The 22717-nt window shown below is 36.2% G+C and overlaps 2 protein-coding genes, 2 non-coding genes and 1 pseudogene across 5 annotated transcripts; 3 read left to right on the top strand and 2 right to left on the bottom strand.

Annotated features, from left to right (window-relative positions):
* The first annotated feature begins 6387 nt into the window (after nucleotides 1–6387).
* Nucleotides 6388–6957, top strand: LOC148566595 (uncharacterized). Its single transcript, XM_088484326.1, has one exon. The coding sequence runs from the start codon at nucleotides 6388–6390 to the stop codon at nucleotides 6955–6957; it is 570 nt and encodes a 189-aa protein (XP_088340452.1).
* A 6702-nt stretch (nucleotides 6958–13659) lies between these two features.
* On the top strand, nucleotides 13660–15180 carry LOC107638722 (uncharacterized). Its single transcript, XM_016342085.3, has 3 exons — nucleotides 13660–14008; nucleotides 14099–14180; nucleotides 14284–15180. Exons 1-3 carry the CDS (start codon nucleotides 13997–13999, stop codon nucleotides 14943–14945), a joined length of 756 nt encoding a protein of 251 aa, XP_016197571.1. The 5' UTR covers nucleotides 13660–13996; the 3' UTR covers nucleotides 14946–15180.
* A 3499-nt stretch (nucleotides 15181–18679) lies between these two features.
* LOC110270881 (U6 spliceosomal RNA) lies at nucleotides 18680–18782 on the bottom strand. The gene has a single exon (XR_002360602.2). It is a non-coding gene; the product is annotated as a U6 spliceosomal RNA (small nuclear RNA).
* Nucleotides 18783–19511: 729 nt separating this feature from the next.
* Nucleotides 19512–22113, top strand: LOC107638718 (pentatricopeptide repeat-containing protein At4g16390, chloroplastic pseudogene; annotated as a pseudogene). Its single transcript, XR_015881127.1, has one exon. The product of XR_015881127.1 is annotated as a pentatricopeptide repeat-containing protein At4g16390, chloroplastic pseudogene (transcript).
* A 501-nt stretch (nucleotides 22114–22614) lies between these two features.
* Nucleotides 22615–22717, bottom strand: LOC148566594 (U6 spliceosomal RNA). The gene has a single exon (XR_015882953.1). It is a non-coding gene; the product is annotated as a U6 spliceosomal RNA (small nuclear RNA).

The raw sequence follows: 22717 nt of genomic DNA, 5'->3' as shown, positions 1-22717 counted from the left end.
ATATAAACTAGTAATTTCTAAATTAATAATGCTAGAAAGACAAAAAAAAATAATTCAAAAATTTGTCTTATTTATCTTTTATTAATTGTTGCTAAAATTAATGAATATTAAATAAGACAAATTGTAGTTGTTTTAGTTAATTTGTTTTGGTTACCAAATATCTTCGTTTTTAAATACTAGTTAAATCCTTCATATCACAAATATTTATAATACGTATTGATCCAAGTACTATTAAAATAAATGCATTAATAACATAAAAAAATCATATGATTATTTGATTTATATATTTAGTTAACCATTTAAATAAGGTGAATTCTACTTAATTCTTTCTAAAATAACATATAATTTATTCTCTATGACATATCAATTTTTTATTGGATGATATCTTAATCATAATAGGAATATTTTATAACTAAATTATTATTTAAAATAGATGATTATATAATTTTAGGTTTAATTATTCTGTTGGTCCCTATAGTTTTGCAAAATTTTTAATTAGGTCCCTATATTTTTTTCCCTTTTAATTGAGTCTTTACACCAATTTTTTTTAATTAGATCCCTATATTTTTTTTTCTTTTTATTTGGGTCTATGTACCAATTTTTTTTTAGTTAGGTTCCTATACAATTAAATCAATTACTGTCAAAAGAGACCTAATTAAAAAAAATTGGTACAAGGACCAAATTAAAAGAAAAAAAAGTATAAAAATTTAATTAAAAATTTCGCCAAACTATAAAAACCAACAAAATAATTAAATCTTTTTAAAATATTAATAACCAAACTCCTCTTTTCTCCAAATTATTCTTCTTGAAAAAAAAAATTCTACTCTCGTCTTTCTAAACAACACCACCATCTTTAACTATCTATCTCAATCTCAGTCTTGCCACTTATAATTAATTAATTTTATCAATGAAAAATTAACTTTAATTAAATTATATAAACAAAACTAATAAATTACACCATATATGAAGTAGATTATGCTAAAAATGTTATTCATTATTTATTTGTGATTTTTTATAAGAAGGTGTTGAAGTGCAAAAACTACTCCATGAATGAGTATAAGTTTGTGATTAATGTGCCACTGAATATGAATGCTGCTGTTAATTTCAGTAGCTTATTACAAATGAATTACACTAAAATTTTAAAAATAGAATTTCTTTTAAATCGTACTGCACCGATTATCAAACTTTGAGAAAAGTAGTGGAGTACGGTGCAAATGTGATGGTGATCTATTTGGTTATTAATATTTTAAAAAATTATATAATAATTTATTTTAAATAATAATTTAATTATAAAATAATTCTATTATGATTAAGATATCATTCAATTAAAAAGTGACATATTATAGAGAATAAATTATAAACTATTTTAGAGAATATTGGATAAAATTTATCTATAAATAATTATTTAAGTAATTAAATATCTGTATAGAATTTTTTTTAATTAACACTTGTAGTATATTAAATAAAAATTCCCTTAGACAAAGTAAATAAAGAATGATTTTTCATAATGGTACAACCAATACTAATGATATATCCATTTTTTTAACTGAAGAGATTGATGTCTTTACATCATTGCTAAAATCAGAGTAGTTGCTTGTATCCATTTATTTTGAATAAACAGACATGATTATATATGTTAAGATTTGTGTATCTCTAACTCTTTATTCAAACAACAAATTAAATTTGTGCATGTGTATTGTGTACCTTTTCATTTTAGTAGATTAACAAGATAAGTTTTCCTTTATATATGGAGTATGGACAATAGAAATATATCTATTTATGGATGCACACACATCTTTAAATAATTCAGAAACAATGATTCACATAATAATTGATTATAGCTGTTAAAAGAAACAACAAATTAGTACACGAGATGATCCACAAAAGGTTGGTACAACCAAAATGTTTTCCAATATTCTCTTTTTTTCTTGATAATATAATAGGCTAGTTATGTATACAAAAACTTATTTTATTCACTTTTAAAAAAAAAGGATATTGCTAAACATAATTATCAAATAAGAAAAATGTAGCATTATTTGTCTATGGATCAAACTAGCTTCTCCAAAATAAATGAAGATGGGTTAATTAAAAAAGTGAGGAGTTTAATTATCCTTACATATGAAAATCACAAACTTAATCATAATTAATTCTTTATTTTTTTACTTTATTAATCTTCTCAGTTTAAATGATTTTTTTTTTTTTTGGTTTAGGAGTAGGGACGAAGTTAGGTTGAAATTGAGAGAGGGGCAAAAAATTAATCTTATAATAGAAAAAGAGTAAAATAAAATTTTGAAGGGAAACTAAAATAAAATTTGTACACAATTTATAAAAAAAAATTGAAGTTTGGGAGGGGCCATTGCCCCCTTTTGTTATATGTGGCTCCGCCTCTGTTTACGAGCTAACTATATATATATATATCACCTTTTTCTGATCTTTATATATGTTAGCATCACGTTTTATATTATTTATTGATTTTAGAGGTTACGAGTTATTGTGACAAAAAATACTATTATTAAGCTTATTGAGGTAATACTCAAAATGATTTTTGAATTTTGATTATGATTTAATTTAATTTTTTAATTTTTAATTGATCTAAATTATATCTAAAAACTTTAAAAATGACTTAAGTCGATTCTTCTATCTATTTTCATCAAACAATGACAATCTGAACAACAGATTAAAAAAGGAAGGTAAAAATATAATTAAAAATCAGATTGTTAATTAATTATTTAATTTCATATTTTAAAATTTGAAAAATTAGGATTAGCAATTAAACCTATTCATACTACGTATAATTACTCCTAATCTCATCACAACCTCCCAATAATCTCCGGTTTTCCTCTCGCTGCCGCAGCTTCACCTGCGCCGTTGCAACCCCCTCCCCCCGCTGTTCTTCTGTAATTGTGACGGATCCCTCCGCAGCCGCCCCGTGCCTCCCCCTTTCTGCTGCACCCGCCATCAGCCGTGCCGTCGCCGCCACAGCCACCTGCCGACACCATTGTAGTCTCATCGTGAATAACAACCCCTGTATTCCCCTCACGTAATCGTGGATGGAGTTTACTATAGGTGAATAAATTTTTACTGTACTATCCTCATTAATCATTGATGATTCTATTCTTTCAGATGGCAAGTGCGCTGTACTGGGTAACAATTCAAGCAGGTAATGAATTAAAGTTTTATTTTGGATATAGAGGTTTAGTTTCCTATAAAATCGGATAGTTGTTGTTGGTGCAGATGGTTGTTTTAATGAATAATTGGATAGTTATTTTATTGGATTCGGTTTAAGTGTAAATAAGTGGGATGTTCAGTTCTCTAGAAAGTTGGATGGTTATTTTAAGTGTTACGTGAATGGTTGTTTTGTGTACAGGAGAGGCAAAATCCATTCACTCAACTAAATACATTTCATGAACACCCTTTTGAAAATTAAAACCCTGGCCATCAACTAACCTATTGAAGTAGCAAGTGGACAGAGTGCGACGCTGGTGATGGTGTCTGCTGTGCCAACCCACGACGAATGCAAGAAGGGGTCCTGCAACAAGTATCTCCAGTGAGCGGGTGAGCGTCGCGTGGTTATGGTGGATGGTGAGCCAAGCAGTGCGTCAAGGGGGAGCATGGAGCTGACCTTCTTTCCCGCTGTGGTTGAAACCGATGCCCAGGTTGGCTTCCAGGGAGGGAGAGAGAGACGCGCGGGGAACGACGGACGCGCAACGGGAAGGAGGAGTCCGTCGGCTATGTTGGCTGCCAGTGAAGGAGAGAGAGACACGCAGGGGAGGGGGCTACTTGTGTAAAACCCACGAAATTAGTGAATAATTAGCTAATAAATTAATTATAAATAAAATAAATTAGAAAATAGAATTTTATAATTTAGTGAGGTAGAACTAATTAAAATAAGAAATTTAACACTACTTTATTGAATTTGGCCCAAAATTGGGCCAAACGGATCGAATCGGGCGAACCAGACCCATATTGAGCCCAAGGCCCAAACTAATCCATTAAAGTACCAAGAACTTAGCTCTCTTTCCCTTTTCCAAATGAGAATCACGCTGGGAAACTTTGGGGGTGAAGGAGCAAAAACCTAACCCTTGTTTTGATTTCAAATTGTCATAACTTTCAATTCGGAGATCCGATCGCCGCACTGTTTACGACCATACTACCACGACAAGTTCTACAAAATCCACCGAACAATTTAGTCGGTAAGTCACATTTTATCACCCAGCTGCTCCTCCTATAATTTCGAAAATTCTTGAGCCTTAGTGTTGAGATTTCGTTAAATCTTGATGTTTAGGAGGAAATTAATCTTGAGATATTGCTGGGTCTTGCTCCAATTTCGCGTTGGTAAGGTGAGACAACTCTAATCCTTGTGAAAATCTTTGATATAGTGAAACCCATATTAATTGAGTGATGTTTAATTGGTATTAGATTGAGTTGTGGGTCATTTGAAGCATGTTGATGGAGTTTGTGATGTTAAAAGCTTGAGGTTGGATTATTGTTACTGGAAATTCTGTTTGGAGTACATTTTTAGAGCTTTGGGCATTAGAGAGAAATCGGCCAAGGTATGGTTTTGGTTTCTCATATTTAATATGTAATATCTCGTAAAAATATAGGCTAGATGACCATAGGATAGGTTGGAATGTATGTTTATGCTAATGATAGTGGCATTAATAAAAATTGATAAATTGTGATGATTTATTATGGATAATTGTGAATACGAATGTTGATAAGTTGAGAATTGATGTATGATGACGAATTATTTGAATTTGAAGGAAAAATGGGCATTTGAGTGATTAGTTATGATATAAAGATAGATATGTGTATTGTTGAATGTTTGATGTTGAATTATTGAGAGAAGAAAGTGAATTGAATTGTGAAGGTTGATTGTTGAAGTTGAAGTGTGATGTTTATAATGATATATATAATGAGCTAAGTGTATGTTGATTGGGATGGGGAAGGTTGACTTGATTGAGAAGGTTGAGGTAAGGGTGTGATAGATTTTGGAGCTATGATATGGTATATCTTGGTGTTGATTATGAGCATAAAAAGTTGGTTTTGAATGATGAGTTGATGAAAATAGAGGTTAGAGCATTTTTGTGAAAATCTAATTTTTGGCCGAACTTTGGTGAGCCATAACTCGGATTTTGGACTCCCAAATTGTTTCAAACTTCTTTCATATAAAAATACTAATATAAGAGTCATTTTAATAGGAGATTTGAAGCAGAAGCTAACAAGGCTCCTACAAAAAAATTTCGACCTCTTCGCTTGGAAAGCCTCCGACATGCCTGGGATAGATACCGAGCTCATGACACATAAATTGTCAGTATATCCAGGGTCCCGACCTGTCCAATAGAGAAGACGGAAGCTCGGTCCTGAACGGGCTCAAGTGGTCAAAGAACAAATACAAGCCCTCTTAGAGGCCGGCTTTATTAGAGAAGTCAAGTATCCGTCCTGGCTGGCAAACGTGGCGCTAGTCAAGAAGCAGAATGACAAATGGAGGATGTGCGTCGACTACACCAATCTAAATAAGGCGTGTCCAAAGGACCCATATCCTCTTCCAAATATTGATACCCTAGTAGATTCCAACTCGAGATATCAATACTTGTCGTTTATGGATGCATACTCGAGATATAATCAAATCCCGATGTATAGACCGGATCAAGAGAAGACATCCTTCATCATGCCTAGAGCGAATTACTGCTATGTAGTCATGTCCTTCAGGTTAAAAAATGCAGGAGCCACATACCAGAGGCTGATGAACAAGGTGTTTGTACCTCACCTTGGGAATTTAATGGAGGTATACATGGATGACATGTTAGTAAAAACTAAGGATGAAGCCAACCTCCTGACCGACCTCTCACAAGTCTTCAGCACCATAGGGTGCACGGGATGAGATTAAATCCCGCAAAGTGCACCTTTGCAGTAGAGGCCGGTAAATTTCTAGGATTTATGATGCTAACACAAAGGGGGGTTGTAGCTAACCCCAATAAGTATAGAGCAGTCTTGGAAATGAAGAGCCCAACCTACTTAAGGGAAGTCTAGCAGCTGAATGGCCGACTCGCAGCTCTCTCTAGGTTTTTGGCAGGATCAGCATTGAGATCCCTACCACTTTTTTCTGTACTAAATCAGGGAAGAACTCGTCTTGTATTTGTCTGTAGCCAAAAAGGCTGTGGCATCAGCACTAATACGGGAGGATGAGGTCGGACGGCATCCTGTATACTTCACCAGTAAAGTTCTGCAAGGCCCTGAGTTAAGGTACTAAAAACTCGAGAAGTTTGTGTATGCCTTAATAGTGGCATCTCGAAAGTTGTGGCCTTATTTTCAAGCTCATACAATAAAGTTCGAACGAACCAGCCCATGAAGTATATTCTTCTAAAAACAAATATTGCGGATAGAATGGTTCAATGGGCTATAGAACTATCCGATTTCGACCTAAAGTATGAAACTCGGACAGCGATTAAAGTCCAGTGCCTGATCGACTTCATGGCAGAATACGCGGGAGATCAAGAGGAAGCCTCCACAACTTGGAAGTTGTGCGTGGATGGCTCTTCCAATAAAATCAGAAGCGGTGCAGGCATAATACTGGTCAACCAAGAGGGGACCCAAATAGAAGTCTCCCTGAAATTTGAATTCCCGGCCTCTAACAATCAGGTTGAATATGAAGCCTTGATTGCCGGGTTGAAGTTAGTAGAAGAAGTCGGTGCAACCAAAGTAGTGGTCTTCAGTGACTCTCAAGTGGTGACTTCTCAAATCAATGGAGAGTATCAGGCTAAAGACCCAAATATGAAAAGGTACTTGGTTTTGGAGTACCTTAGGCGATTCTCAGAGACCGAAGTCAGACACATAACTCGAGATCTTAACAGCAGAGCAGACGCTCTCTCCAAATTAGCAAGTACCAAACCAGGAAAAAATAACAGAAGTCTGATCCAGGAAACTCTCCAAGAGCCCTCTGTCACGAAAACATAGGCTAAACAAGATGTCCTAGAGGTATCTGGCTTGGACCTCGGGTGGATGACCCCATTAATTGAATACATAAAGTTCAACATCTTACCCAAGGAAGAAAAAGAGGCCAAGAAAATTCGAAGGGAGGCACAAAGTTACACCTTGGTGAAAAATATCCTCTATAGAAGAGGAATATCTACACCATTGTTGAAGTGCGTCCCGACCTCAAGGACGATAGAAGTTTTAGAAGAGTTGCACAATGGTATCTGCAGAAACCATCTCGGAGCAAGGTCTTTAGCCGGGAAAGTTATCCGAGCCGGGTTCTACTAGCCGACCTTGCAGAAGGATGCCACAGACTTCGTGAAGAAATGCCAGCCATGCCAAGTTCATGCTAACTTTCATGTCGCTCCCCCCGAAGAGCTTATCAGCATAACTTCTCCATGGCCTTTTGCAAAATGGGGGCTGGACCTACTTGGACCTTTTTCCCAAGCGGCTGGACAAGTAAAATACCTCATAGTGGGAGTAGATTACTTCACGAAGTGGATCGAAGCAGAGCCCTTGGCCACCATCACGGCTCAGAGAAGTCAGAAGTTCCTCTACAAGAATATCATTACCAGGTATGGAATTCTCCATTCCATCACCACGGATAATGGTACCTAGTTCACCGACTCTATATTCAGAAACTTGGTAGCCAGTATAAAGATCAAGCACCAGTTCACCTCGGTTGAACACCCACAAGCAAATGGACAAGCCGAGGCAGCCAATAAAGTCATACTAGTTGGATTGAAGAAAAGGCTTCAAGATGCAAAGGGGGCTTGGGCCGAGGAGCTCCCTCAAGTGTTATGGGCGTACCGGACTACACCTCAGTCTGCCACTGGAGAAACACCCTTCCGACTTGCAAAGTCCAAGGGTAAGGTTCTATGATGAAGTCGGCAACCTTCAAGCACATAAAGAAGAGCTCGAACTACTCCGTGAAGTCCGAGAACAAACCCGGATAAGGGAAGCAACGCTCAAGCAAAGGATGACGAGTAGATACAACAAGAAAATCATTCGTAGAAACTTTGCTTTAGACGACTTGATTTTGATTCGTAATAACATTGGTGTAAACAAGTCAGGTGAAGGAAAGCTCGCCGCAAACTAGAAAGGGCCATATAAGATAAGTGAAGTCCTTGGAAAGGGATATTACAAAGTATCCGACTTGAGTGGTGCCGATCTCCCTAGATCGTGTCATGCCTCCAACATGAGGAGGTATTATAGCTAGAAGTGAACTCCGCTCCCTGATGTACTCTTTTTCCCGACTTCATGGTTTTTTTCCAAAAAAGGGTTTTCCTGAAGGGGGGTTTTAACGAGGCATCAAAGTGGGGACTAAGGGTTAAAAGTTTTAAATCCCTTAGTAGCTAACAACAACTTTTATAAAAAGTTATCTCCATCAATTAATAAACATTTATTTTATCTCTTCATAATTCCATTAGTAATATTATTCTATGAAACGCACCGATTTAAGTTTGAAAAAGCGTGAAAATCCCTTGACCGACCTGAGTGGTCGACGAGATAAAACGACGAGGTACAAATCGGTGTAAAGATGTTATAAAAGACGATCATGATAACTCAGAAATAATATCGCTAACGACTCATAAAGTCGGAAAGCCCGAGAAAAAACAAAATGCCTTGCAAAAATGACCTAAGTTATGAAAAGAATTTGATAAGTAAAATTGAATATGTAAAGTCAAAATAATGGAACACAAAAAGAGATACGAAAATTCCTCAAAAATAGAAGAAAAGGTTTTCTCAAAATTTTCCTACAAAAAGTTTTTGGAAAGTTCTAACTTAGAACAATTCATATGACGAAAAACTTTTTTCATAAACCGGGAAGATCAAAACAACAAAGGGTTTTTTCGCAAAAAGCCTTATACAAAATCAGGCAACAAAAATTATTTTTTCCAAACATCAAAAAACGCCCGCAAACATACATAATCAAAATATTTTGTTAAAAGGTCCTTATTCAAAAAAGGACCAGCGAAAACAAATAAATTTTGTTAATGTCCGTATTAAGGGACAAGTGTCAGAAACCACCACAAAAAATAAACATATAAAAATAAATTGTTTGAAAAGGGCCCACAAGCCGGGCCCTAGTAACTGGAAATCATTGGAAACCGAGAAGAGGATTGGAATCATTGGCAGGAGTGGAAATCGGGTCTGCTGCAGGAGTCGGAAGGGTCTGAGGGGTCTCTTCGGCAGCAGAAGTCGGAGCTTCAGAAAAGCTCGGCAAGAATCCTTCCTGTTGCTCCACCTCACGAGGAGGAGACTAAACAATACGCTGCCCACGAGTCTTCAGCTCAGAATCGGTTTCAGGACGAGGAGGAGAGACAATTGCCCCATCAATAACGACCTTATCGGGATGGAGAGGTGAAAGGTCCAAGTCAGGAGCGATAACTCCGACTTGTTCCTTGAACACCCTAAAAGCCTCCTCCGAGCTCTCAACAATAGAATCATCCAAGTCCTGATAAGCCTCCCGATTCAACTCTAGTTGCTTCTGCAGATCAATATTCTCAGAAAAAAGCCTAACATAATATTGCTCCGCCTTCTCCTTCAACCCCTCAGCCAGTGCACATTGAGCCATAAGCTTTTTTCCCCTATCCTGGAACCGAGCGAGCTCCTCCTTCAGTCAGGAATTCTCCTCCTGCAGCCTATTCTCCTCTTCCTGATACAGGACAATTCTCCCCTGAAGGTCTTCTATGGATCTTTGAAAATAACTCAAAGGAGTTTTGTCGAGTATGTCAAGAAGGGCAGTACAGACCCCAGCCGTCCGAATTTTCCCCGTGCAAGAATTTGAAGATGGTTTCGCAAGGAAGCATCATCCATGAAAATTTGTCTAAAAGGAAGGATGTGCTTCCTTGCAAACTTCGGACCATCAAAGTTGGCCTCCCCAGCAGTGGAAGAACCAGTCTTCGAGGTCTTCCGCTTCTTCTTTTCAGGCTCGGTGGAGGGCTGAACGGGTGGGGCAGGAGCAGGAGGAGGAAGAGAAGAAGTATGAATATGGTTTACCAGAATAGGACGAGAGGAGGAGGTCCCCAAACCCGAATCTCGGAGAGGAGGAGTGCCAGAAGCTCCGACCTTTGCAGCATCAGTTCGGGTGCGGGCCTTCTTCTTCGCCTCTTGTACCTTTTGATAAGCAGCACTCGATTCACTCTTCACCATTTCTGGAAGGAAGACCAAAAATAATTAGTATACAAGCCAGATAAATGCTAGTCGGAAGATATCACAAATGGCGACAAAATAAACCAAAAAAAAAAAATCTACCTAGCTCGATTTGGACGAAACTCGGAGGGCCAATGAGAAATTTCTTAGTATCCAGATTGGATCTCTCCCCCAGGCCTCTCGAAAAAATTCAACAACGGCCTCCTCTACCTCATTCAAGTCATCTAGGCCATATTTATCTATGGGGGAGGCCTCCGACCAGTACAGAGGAAATCGGGGCTCGTTATTCTCGTTTAGGAAAAAATGATGATGGCCCTCTACAGCTCGGACCTTGAAGAAAAAGTTTTTGAAGTCATGAAAGGACTCGTCAAAAATGAAAAATACCTTCCGACCCTAGATAACTCGAAAAGATACCCATTGCTGTGTGTTCTGCTTACTAAAAGGTCGGGTAAGGTGGAAGAGATAGAAAAAGATTTTTAAAGAAGTCGAAAAGTCAAGCTCTTGGTTGACAAGTTAGTAAATCTTCAGGAAACTCCAGGAATTGGGGTGAAGTTGAGTAGGAGCAACTTGGCAGTGGGACAAAACTTCCATTTCAAAATCAGAAAAAGGAAGAAAAACCCTCAAACGGGTGAAAAGGCAGTAATAGATGAAGAAAAAATGAGAACCAGAATCAACAATCCTCCCACAGCAAACCCGGTCCTTAGGATCCGGGGCCACTAATTCATACTTAAGCTCGTCAGCCTCAAAACTACAAATCCTATGATGGGTACGAAGCTCGGTTATGAAGTCAGTATCCACTAGAGGTTTCTCAATAAGTACAGAATTGTCTACCCATCTCAAAAGGGTCTCAGGGATACGAGAAGATATTTTTTCAGCAATAAGGAAGTGTATATAAAAGTAATAAAACCTACAAGAAAAAATAAAATCATAAAAAAACAGGAACTCCAAAGACAAGACAGTTTCTTCCAAAAACAAATAAAGAAAATAATCACCAAGCGACAAAAGAAGCGATTTTTGTAAAATAAACATACAAAAATTCTAAAGCTTCGCACTGCAAATAAAGAAACAATAAAGGCATAAAACCCCCGTCAAACACACAAGTGCACCAAGCAGAAATAAAAAGAAAGCACTACACGAACGATGGAGGGAAGCAAGGAGAACTAACCTTCTTTGAAAAAAGGAGGGGGTTCCGGTAGCCGACCTGAAGTACCCATGAACGAAAGGTCAAAGGGATTTTTGGAGCAAAAAAGTGAAAGAGCAAGAAAGAAACTTCGAAGAGAAGACGAAAGAAAACAAAGAAAGAAGAGAGAAAAGTATTTATAACAGACCAGGAGCATAACGGTAAAACGACGCAGTCATTAAAGAAACGCGCCGTTACCAATGTAACTGCCCCCACGTGTAAATGCAAAATCCCAAACGGACGCGACGTTTGATTAGACACGATGATTGAGAAATTAAAAATCACGTCAGTTGCTAACAAAAATCACCTCGTTAACAAAAATCACGTCGTTTTCCGACTTGAAAGAACCCGAGTTCAACTAATACTCGAATCCAACTCATAGCTAAGAGATCGGACTCGAGTAGGGGCACTGTTCATGCCCTGATCCAATATTATGATCCAGGCCCAAGTAAGCCAAAAAGGACCAATCCAAAGGTTGGCCTTTACCCCCTACCCGACCTCTTCAAAGAGGTCGGGTTCGACATAAGCTCCTCTCAAAGAGGTCAGGTTCAACATAAGCTGACATATAACACTTATTCAAATAAGTAACTGCCTCCTAAAATCTTTCATCCACTTCTAGAGAAGATATCTCAACAACCCTAAGATAAATGGACGGTTACCACCTTCAGAAGTGGAGCTAGTCCAACAGTGGTTATTGGATCATCACCTATAAATACACTGACACACTCAGGTAAAGTTAAGTTCCAATATTCTCTGAACCTGCTTACCCCCTTGTTAACTTAGACATCGGAGTGTCTTTGCAGGTACCACCCCCCATTCTGCCAAACGCTTACAGTTCGGGCGGCGTCTCCCAGATGTAAAGCAAGTCGAAGACTATCTTCTTCTAACGTTTGGATCTAGCCTTCAAACCCAATCCACTTATCTCACGTTACCCACATAACAGGTAGGTATGAAGTAATTTCTGCTTATGTAATAGTACTACTTAACTGATGAACAAAAATATTAGTTTGAGAGTCATAATTTAAGAACCATAAGTAGTCATAACTCTTCTTTTTTTAGTTTTTGTTTGCATTTATTAATTAGTACTAGAATATATATATATATCAAATATAATAAATATGTAATTATAAATATTATATACATAAAATTATAAATATTAAATTAAATAAAAATAATTTTTGATTACGATCTCTCTAGTATTACTCAACTAAATATATTAGTATAAAACACTTGATAGTTAAATTAATAAGAAACTGATCTGGATAAGAAAAATTAAAGGCGATCGAAACCTGGAAGAATGAAGAAAAAGGCACCAATTATATATGGGTATGGGTATGAACTGCAGCCAAAAATCACATTTCATTTGTAATTTGTTGATGAATGGATGATGATAGATTGAACCGTGTTTACACCAGATTTGGAAGAAGTGTGCATCACATTCTGTTATTATTGCAAAACACTCGGTGTCTCGGTGAGTAGCTCAAAGGAACATGTGGAGACTTTCTTGGAGCCCACAAATTTCGACTGGTTCCTTCTCCTAATCCTAAGGCATATATAATAATTATAATTAAATATAGAATAAATAAATATTGATAAAAGTATAAAACACTAGGTATACAGTATTTATAAATAATAAAAATATTATTTTGTACACTAAAATCAGCTACTAAAATCAACTATTAATATATTTGTATATAAATATATGTGTGGTTTAATTTATTTTCAATGTGTTTCAGTAAGTATTTGTGTATTTCAGGATATATTTTATACTGATGGTTGATTTTGGTGTACACGTAGCATAACTCTTATAATAAACACCATCTTGACACCAAATTTTATAATAACTGAATACGCATTTTTTTATTTTATTAATTAAAAAATAATTTAAATATACAATTAATTAGGAGCAATTGTATTTTTATACGAATATAAAAAATATTTGGTTTATAAATAATATTTTTCTTAAATCTTTGATTCTGAATTAGGTAGTAACATAATTCAATTCCCAACCTCTTCAGCTAGAGTTTGGTTATGGTCAGTGATTACTGATTACTGATCGAAGCATGATCTCATTTAATATACTGTATGGAAATAGCTGACACTATTAGTAAAAATGAACATTGGGAAAAAAATCTTTCAAATACCTAATTAAAATTATTTGTTGTGTAATTATTATTATTATATGTTTTCTGCTTCTTTGAAAGAAATTGCTCTTAACCATTATTTTTGTTGCTGACAGAACTAATAGAGTAACAAAAATAGTCCAATCCAAAAAAAAAAACCATACAAACAGTATTGAGCCAAAAAAAAATAATATAGAGGGTGAAAGCAGTATTTGTGTTTCTCTTAAAGCGAATTTTGACATGATTTGTTACGTTCCAAAGTAGAGTTGACACGTGTGTTTGTGTGAGTTGTGGGCATTAAATAACCATGGTAATTGGGAGCGAGTGATATAGGGATTGAAGAGAGAGCATGCATTTGCATTGTGAATTAAAAGGAGCACATGGTATTCAACCTTCTCTGCTGATTCCATCTCAATCCAAGCACAAGCAGAAGCAGCTCCACCTCCCCCACGTGTTGTCATCTCATTGGTTTCAATAGCGGTAGTGCTCAGCTTGCTTTCTTACATTTGCATCCCATCATCATCACCCTCAGATCTGAACCTTTAATTTCACTCCCATCACCATGGCTGAGAAGGTATGTATATCGTATCTTTATCTTATAGATAATCAATTAATTGAAGTCACTATAGTTTCTAATTGGAGCACATTCATGCATTCAATATAGGTGACTGTAATGAAGCTCAAGGTTGACCTTGAATGCCACAAATGCTACAAGAAGGTCAAGAAGGTTCTCGCTAAGTTCCCTCGTCAGTTCTCTTCTCTCTTTTCTTTCTTAACAATTTCAATCTCATTTATTTTTTTTGCATCAAATTGAGTTTATTTTATTTCCTGTCATTTTGTGAACAAGAGAAATTCGAGACGAGAAATTCGACGAGAAGCAAAATATCGTGACCATCACGGTGGTGTGCTGCAGCCCCGAGAAGATCCGGGACAAGCTTTGCTACAAAGGCGGAGGCTCCATCAAAAGCATTGAAATCGTCGACCCGCCCAAGCCCGAAAAGAAGAAGGATGCTGATGACAAGCCCAAAGCCCCCGCACCTGACCCTCCAAAGAAGAAAGATGCTGCTGCCGACAAACCAAAGCCCAAGCTCGCAGATGAGCCCGACAAGAAGAAGGATGCCGGGGACAAGGAGAAGCCTAAAGATGCTGCTCCCAAGGAAAAGGCTGATAAGCCCAAGGGTGACTCCGAGAAGCCTAAGGGTGACCCCGAGAAGCCCAAAGACAAGCCCGCAGAGGCAAAACCCGCACCTCCTCCCGTTAAGATTGCGGATCCCGTGGCGGCGTACCCGCCCGCGCCGCAACCGATGATGGTTCCAGTGGGTATATGCGTGACGGGCTATGAAGGTGGGCCTGGGCCGTGCGTGAATGGTTACGCTGGGCCCGTGATGTGCTACGATGGGTACTATGCAAGGCCCGTTTACGATAGTTACGGTGGAGGGAGACCGTATTATGTGAACCGTTGTGATCAATATTTCAGCGATGAAAACCCGGCAGGCTGCACCGTCATGTGATGTGATGATGTCATCACATCTCAATCATGTTTATTATTGTTCAATCAATCTTTTTCCATTTCTTTCTTCTTTTCTTATTTGTTATCTAAATGTGCCAGCGTCTCATTATCATAGGAAAGAAACAAGTGGGGGAAATAAAGATGAACACAATATGTTTTTCTTTTTTATTTTTACTTTTTTGGTTTTGCAATTTGTAATTTAATATATGATATAATAAACTCATGGAATTCACCAAGTGAAGTATAATTCCTGTGTCGGATTTATGAAAAGCATACCTAAACTCTTTGTTTATTTAATTTATTTATGTGTTGATATCTGAATGATGTGGTAATTAATAGTATCTGAAAAGCTAGTGTCCAAATATGACGTTAAGGGAGATTATCTTATTAATTAAGTTCTTTAATTTGATGTCACTACTATAGCCGAAGGAATTAAGGTTAACCCTTTTCCCATAACGTACATGATTTAATTATGTATTGGTCATTTTCGTGCAAACGTATGTGCACTAAAAAAGTTGAAGTCACAAGGAGGGGCCTAATAATAACTAGATCAGGTGGCTATGGAAGGCAGAGTTTGTTGTATGTATATAGATGCTTGAGAAATGAGAATGTTTAGTTAGGAAGCAGCCAACAAAAAATGATCACATCACACATTGTATCGTTCGGTCGACAAATTTGAACAAGTGTTTAGATAATTGCTACTCACTGAGTCATATGTGCTTTAGACTTTAGTGGTTATAATGGCATAATGTATAATATGTAGACAAAGACAAATTGACAACCATGATTCTCTTCTTTTCGGTAACCACTGTTTTGGCTTCACCACCTCATCATTAGATCCATGAACCTACATTACCAAATTAGCCAATACAAAGAGATATATATGACTCGCATCTTGTCCCACTTTCAAATAGATTATATGTTTACATGTGAGTGATTGAGATTATCCAGTTATGTACTCTCATAAAAAATAATGTCTAATAGAGATATATACATGTGAAAAAAATGTTTACATTTTACGGATGAAAACAGATGGAATGTGATCTATAATAAAGTCTATTTATCTAAATTTAATTTAGTTTTTTTATAAATTATTTAATAAATATTGATTAAGTCTGATGTGTTGTGAATTTTGACTTGATTTAAAATCTATTTAAAAAGTCTGATAGTTTAAAAAGACAAAAAATAACAAAAAAAATAAATAATTAAGTAAAAATAATCTAATAAATAAAAATACTTAAATATTATATAAAAAGAAATATAGGTTTAAACCTTCACCATCTTTTTCAAATGCTGTGGTTTGCCTCTTGAAACAAACGGTGTTTGAAAAGTAATAATATTATGTAAGAGGAAAATGTTTGTTCCTTATGTTAGAAGGGAAAGGGATGTGACCAATCTCCATCGAGATGAAAAAGGTTGCTTTCAACTAAAGATAATTCTAGACTTCTAGGTTTATGCGTTACCATTTGATTATTTCACAGAATTTAATGCAATTCAATCAACACTATATATGTTTAGCTAGCATCCACTAAAGTTTATCTGATTCAATTTCTTCTTCCTTTGTTAGTAGCAGCCTTTATACTTTCGTTTAGACATTAGAATACGTTTCAACTTTCAACCCCCCAAAAGGGATAGCTTTTTGTCAATTTGGAAAAGAAACCAAACATATACAGATGGTTAACGTAAAAAATATATAATACATAACATGGGCCAAAGGCGAAATAATAATGCTGTATATTTTTTTGTCCACGGTATCTCCCAACCCGACAGGTAAAGGACTAATTCGTCGCGAATCAGAACTCCATTTAAGGGTTTGTTACTGGCCAATGGATTGCTGTATGCACAAGACGGGATTCAAACTCCAACACTTACTTAAGCGGACGAGTTAGCTGACCACTCGACCAACCCAAGTTAGTTATAATAATGCTGTATATGAATTAATTTAATACGATGATGAAGTCATTGATTTCTAATGATATGTAAATATTAAATAAAAATAATAATAATAGGCGCAACAGCAACCAGAAGCTAAGTATATAATAATAGGGACCAAATTAAAATTTGAGAACGAATTGAATAAATGAAAGGGTCATAATATAATATATAATGAAATGATTCGGTAGTATTCTTTCGAAGTTACGATGCCACAAAAATTTGTCTCCTTGCTTCTGTTGCATCACATGCTTTTGCATAGATGATAGATGTTGAAATCGATTAAGTAGTATATTTGAAAAGAAAAGTACGTAGGTAGGTAATGAAAATACTAAATAATATGAACAATAGATATATTAAATGTTTAATTTAATAAGTATGCAGATGATTATATTTATTATTTTTAATTAGATGATTATTTATTTTGATTTGATTTACATAATTAATAATGATTAGATATTCAATTTACTAGGTATATAGATGATTATCATAATGTTAAAATTTAGAAAGCAATTGTAGAGTAAAATATTTTTTTATTTTATTAGATTAATTCTAAAACTCATTATTCATATTATTTACAAAAGTTATTGTCTACCTAACAAAACCAACTTTAAAAATAAATACTTGTAATCATAAACAGCATATATATATGGTCAAACTACGTTTGCAGATCCTAATGTATGTGTCGGCACCGTCGCGTAACTCGTGCTAGATCCATATAATTAGAGGAATCGAATCAAAAGTTTAAGTTGAACATTTTAATTTTTGATTAATTTGATATATAATATAATTATGTATATATTTTTATTTGATAAATAATAATTTAAATTTTTAAAATAAATAATTTCTTTATATAGAATATCTGTGTATGTCTAGTGTCTACATACAATTCACACTTTAAATCTTAAATAGTGTAAAAAAATTCCGCATGATGTTAATATTTTACGTTTGAACTCATATTATAATTTTATTTTTAATTTTTTTAATTCATTCTTTTGATTTTATGTAAAATTTTCATTTTAGGAACTTACATAATTTTAGCAATGGTTACATAAATCATATACAAAAATGTTATGTATACATTAAAATTAGTAACTAAAATCAGTCAATATATATATATATATATATATATATATATCGTTTAACCTATTTTTAATATATATTTTATATTAATAGCTAATTTTAGTAACTGAACTTAGTGTGTAAGTATAATTGAATTATATATGTGTAGAATACAAACAAATCTTTCTCTCATTTATTTTTTTACCTACCTAGTAGATAATTATGCTTGGTTAGTATACCAACTTGGAAAAAGAAAAAAAAAATCTTACGTCAGCATTTTTTTATCAAAATTTGATTATCTTATAGAAAAATGTGTATCCTCTGCAAAATTTCTGGTAAATGTGTGTAGATCTTGTTACCATTGTATCTTATCTAACCACATTCTTGATTTGCAGTGAGAAAATCTTCAAACTGAGTAAAATTTACATATATAAAGAACAAGACTACAAATAGAAAAGAAGCATATAAATGTGGATCAACAGCCAACTCTACACTATATTTTCTTAGCCGAGTATTCTGCACAATATTTTCTAAGCATAAATATTCTGCAGCATCCAATATTCCAACATCTGAAGCAATTTACATACATGAACATGATTACATGGAGAGCAAGAACCATGCATTTTTTAAATGTATATGAACCCAATGAATTTTCTAAGCAGAAGTATAAATATTCTGCAGTATCCAATATAAACATATGAAGCAATTTACATACATGAACATGAAGAGGATGGACAGGAAAAAAATTTGGACCATTTCTCGATTTGTGCGTGTCATCCTTGCGCAGGGGCCATGCTAATCTTCTCTGTATCGTTCCAATTTTATCGGATGTCCCCGAAGGGACGAGCCTTCTTTGCACCCTCTGCTATATATATTGTCAGAGTTATATGATGCTACTCGATGTGGTACTTCTAAAAGAGCTTCTTTTGATACCCACAGGCCACAGCACAAAATAAGGAGGATATCATACATTTGGGTCAAGTTCTACCTTCCACTCAGCTGAAAATAATTGGAATCACCTTCATGAAACCAAATAATGGAGAACCAGAGGCATCACCTTTCTCTCAGAAGCAGATGATTTGCTAGCCAGAATGTATCAAACATTTTGATGTAATTTCAGTATCTATGAAATCATTTTACATCAATCTCCATATCTATGAATTAGAAGAATGAGAAGAGAACATTGTAGCTAGGGAACATGTGTATATTTCTATTAGAACTTCCCATTATTAAGGCTCTACCAAGAAAGGATACATTTGAATCATACCTCATTTATAAGTTGGAAGAAATAAAAATCAAAGCTTTGCCAGCATATGAACATCATCTATCAAGGAAAACCAGTCCAAGATGGATAATATTTGACAAAGGTTTTTTGCTGAGATGCTAGATTATATTATCAAATTTTTTATTGTAATGCCAAATCTTAATTCTATGGACGATAAGTGGAAGAGGAGGAAAGAGGACTCATAACATGCAAAGAAATAAAACTAGTCTTTATGTAAGAATTAGAGTCCATGTTCATTATTCTTTTCCATGCAAATACCATATTCTCTGTGTCTAACCTTAGATTCATTCATTGTTTTCCATGCTAATCTAGATTTATGTACATGAATTTTTCTACTCCATCTCCATATTCCTTCCCTGAACCTGAAGTTCTTTCTACCATGCAGCTTTCTCTAAAATAAGATTACCCAACATCCTAGTTCCTATCATATTTAGTTACCGAATTCTACTAACACCATGAATAAAAACGAGACTAAAGCTTGCATAACCAGAGGAAGAAGCTAAATTCTACTAAAACCATGAATAAAAATGGGAATATAGCTTGTGTAACACTTACCATAGGTAGAAGAAGAGTTGCAGGGGCCATGCCTCTGTATATATTCTGTCAGAATCATTTGATGCTACACGATGTGGAACTTTGAAATCAAAACATGAAAATAGCTTTCAGTCACTGTCCAACACAGAAGACAGAACACACCCAAACATGGCTTCGCGCCTCTGTTGTTCTTCCCCTTCCCCTCTCTCCCATCAACATCGCTGTTCTCAAACCCATTCCCGCATCTCCCCTTCTCCAACCACCAAACCCAAAACCTCCCTTCAACTTATTCATGTCTCCTTACAACAACACCAACACCCAGAACAAGAAGCACCCTCGTCTTCCTCCAAACCCCGCATCTGGGTTAACCCCAACAACCCCTTAGCCAAACGCCTCCGCCGCAAATCCAACTCCTCCAGGTACGTCTCCCTTGTCAAGTTCGCCCAATCTCTCGATTCCTGCGACCCCACTTCCGAACAAGTTTCTACGATCCTTGCTTCTTTCGGGAACACTGTTCTTGAACGTGATGCGGTCTTTGTTCTCAATAAGATGGAGAATTCTAACACAGCGCCTCTTGTAATGAGACACTTCAGGGACAAGATTAAACCCTCTAAAGACACCGAATTGATTCTCTATAACGTTACCGTCAAGGTGTGTAGGAAATCCATGGATTTCCAAGCTGCGGAGAAGCTGTTTGATGAAATGCTTCAGAGAGGGATGCAGCCTAATAACATTACATTCTCCACTTTGATCAACTGTGCCAGGATGTGTGCTTTGCCTGATAAGGCTGTCGAGTGGTTTGAGAAGATGCCGGGCTTCGGATGCGAGCCAGACGGAATTACCTCTTCGGCTATGGTGTATGCTTATGCACGCACTGGTAATGCTGACATGGCCCTGAAGCTATATAATCGAGCGAAGGAGGAGAAGTGGCGCCTTGATGCCGTGACATTCTCGGCATTGATTAAGATGATTGGAGTGTCCGGAAACTATGATGGATGCTTGAGTGTGTACCAAGAAATGAAGGAACTTGGTGTGAGGCCTAACATGGCATTGTATAACACGCTGTTGGAGGCCATGAGGAAAGCTAGGAGACCCCGGCAAGCCAAGGCTATATATTCAGAGATGATAAGTAATGGGTTCTCACCAGATTTGGTAACCTATGCATCTCTTATAAGGGTGTATGTAAGAGCACAATTTAGTGATGATGCTCTAAGTGTTTATAAGGAAATGAAGGAGAAGGAAATTGAGATGAGTTCAATTCTTTATAATGTGCTTTTGGCGATGTGTGCTGATGTTCACCGTGTTGATGAAGGTGTTAGGATTTTCAAGGACATGAAGAGTTCTGGGACTTGCCAGCCTGACAGTTGGACCTATTCATCCATGATCACCTTGTATTCGTGCCATGGCAAAGTTTCAGAGGCAGAGGCAATGTTGAATGAGATGATTGAATCCGGAATTGAGCCTACTATCCTTGTTCTGACATCGATGGTCCAGTGCTATGGAAAAGCCAAGCGAACTGATGATGTTGTGAAGATATGTAATCAACTCTTGGATTTGGGGATGGTTCCGGATGACCGCTTCTGTTGTTGTCTTCTGAATGTTATGGCTCAAACACCAAATAAAGAGATGGGTATGCTGACAGATAGTGTTGAGAAGGGTAACGCAAAACTTGGGTCTGTGGTTAGATATTTGGTGGAAGAACAGGAAGGTGATGGAGATTCTTTTATAAAAGAAGTATCAGAGCTTCTTAGTTCAGTTGATGCTGAAGCGAAAATGCCCTTATGCAATTCTCTCATTGATCTTTGTGTGAAGCTGAATGCAAATGGCAGAGCACATGACCTTCTAGACTTGGGACTGAAACTTGAGATATATGTTGAATTACAGCTCAGGTCTCAAACTCAGTGGTTGTTGCACCTGAAGAGACTCTCGGTCGGAGCTGCTCTTACTGCATTACATGCTTGGATGAACGACTTGTCGAAGGCTTTTGAATGCGGGGAGGACCTTCCACCATTGCTTGGAATTAATACTGGGCAGAGGAAGTACAAGCCTTCAGACAAAGGTCTGTTTTGTGTCCTTGAATCACATTTGAAAGAGCTCAATGCTCCATTCCATGAGCATCCAAACAAGGCTGGCTGGCTTTTGACCACCACTGCAGAAGCCAAGTCATGGCTGGAGTCTAAGGGTTCAACCGAATCAATCTCCACTTCAAACTCCCTAACTCAAACAAATGAACAATGGCCTGTCACCGTTAATAATGTTTAGGAGATGTATAATGTAGTTATGCATTTTCTGATTCATTTTTGCAGAAACGTTGTATTAGTTTAATAAAGAGTAAATTATTTTTCGTATTAATAAATTTTGAAGGTCTTATATAGAGTACATGGATGCTGTTATTACTGCAATATTCATGAACATGCATTATAAATTTATAATCAAAGTCTTTAACCTTTTTATCCTCATTGTCATTGTACATGAACCGGAAGAAGACAACAGCTTAGGGCAATTAGGAAAGATATGAAAAGTACTTCAGTTTCACTTTCATGTAATTTCACCAAATCAAATTACCCAACATTTTATCATCTACTTGTGATTTGCATGTTTAGTAAAACGTTCAGCAGCAAAATAAAAACGAATTAGTAATGGATAATTACTCTAACAATTCAGGGCATGTAAATCGATATAATAGATATAAACAAACATCTTCGTCAAGAAAGTGGAAAACACTTATAGTTAATATACCATGCTAGGAGAGCATCCAAAATCTGACTGAACCTGATAATAAAACCATAAATGGGTCTAAGTTACTTCGAAAACATGATAATGGGTTTGCAAGGAAGGAAGAAAGAGGGGTAGAAAAAAAAATTTGGACCATTTCTCGATTTGTGCGTGTCATCCTTGCGCAGGGGCCATGCTAATCTTCTCTGTATCGTTCCAATTTTATCGGATGTCCCCGAAGGGAC

Source organism: Arachis ipaensis, chromosome B4 (assembly GCF_059453495.1).
Source record: "Arachis ipaensis isolate K30076 ecotype BB chromosome B4, ASM5945349v1, whole genome shotgun sequence".
Taxonomy (NCBI): Eukaryota; Viridiplantae; Streptophyta; class Magnoliopsida; order Fabales; family Fabaceae; genus Arachis; species Arachis ipaensis.
The sequence above is the reverse complement of the archived record's forward strand: the minus strand, read 5'-3'. Positions and strand labels throughout refer to the sequence as shown.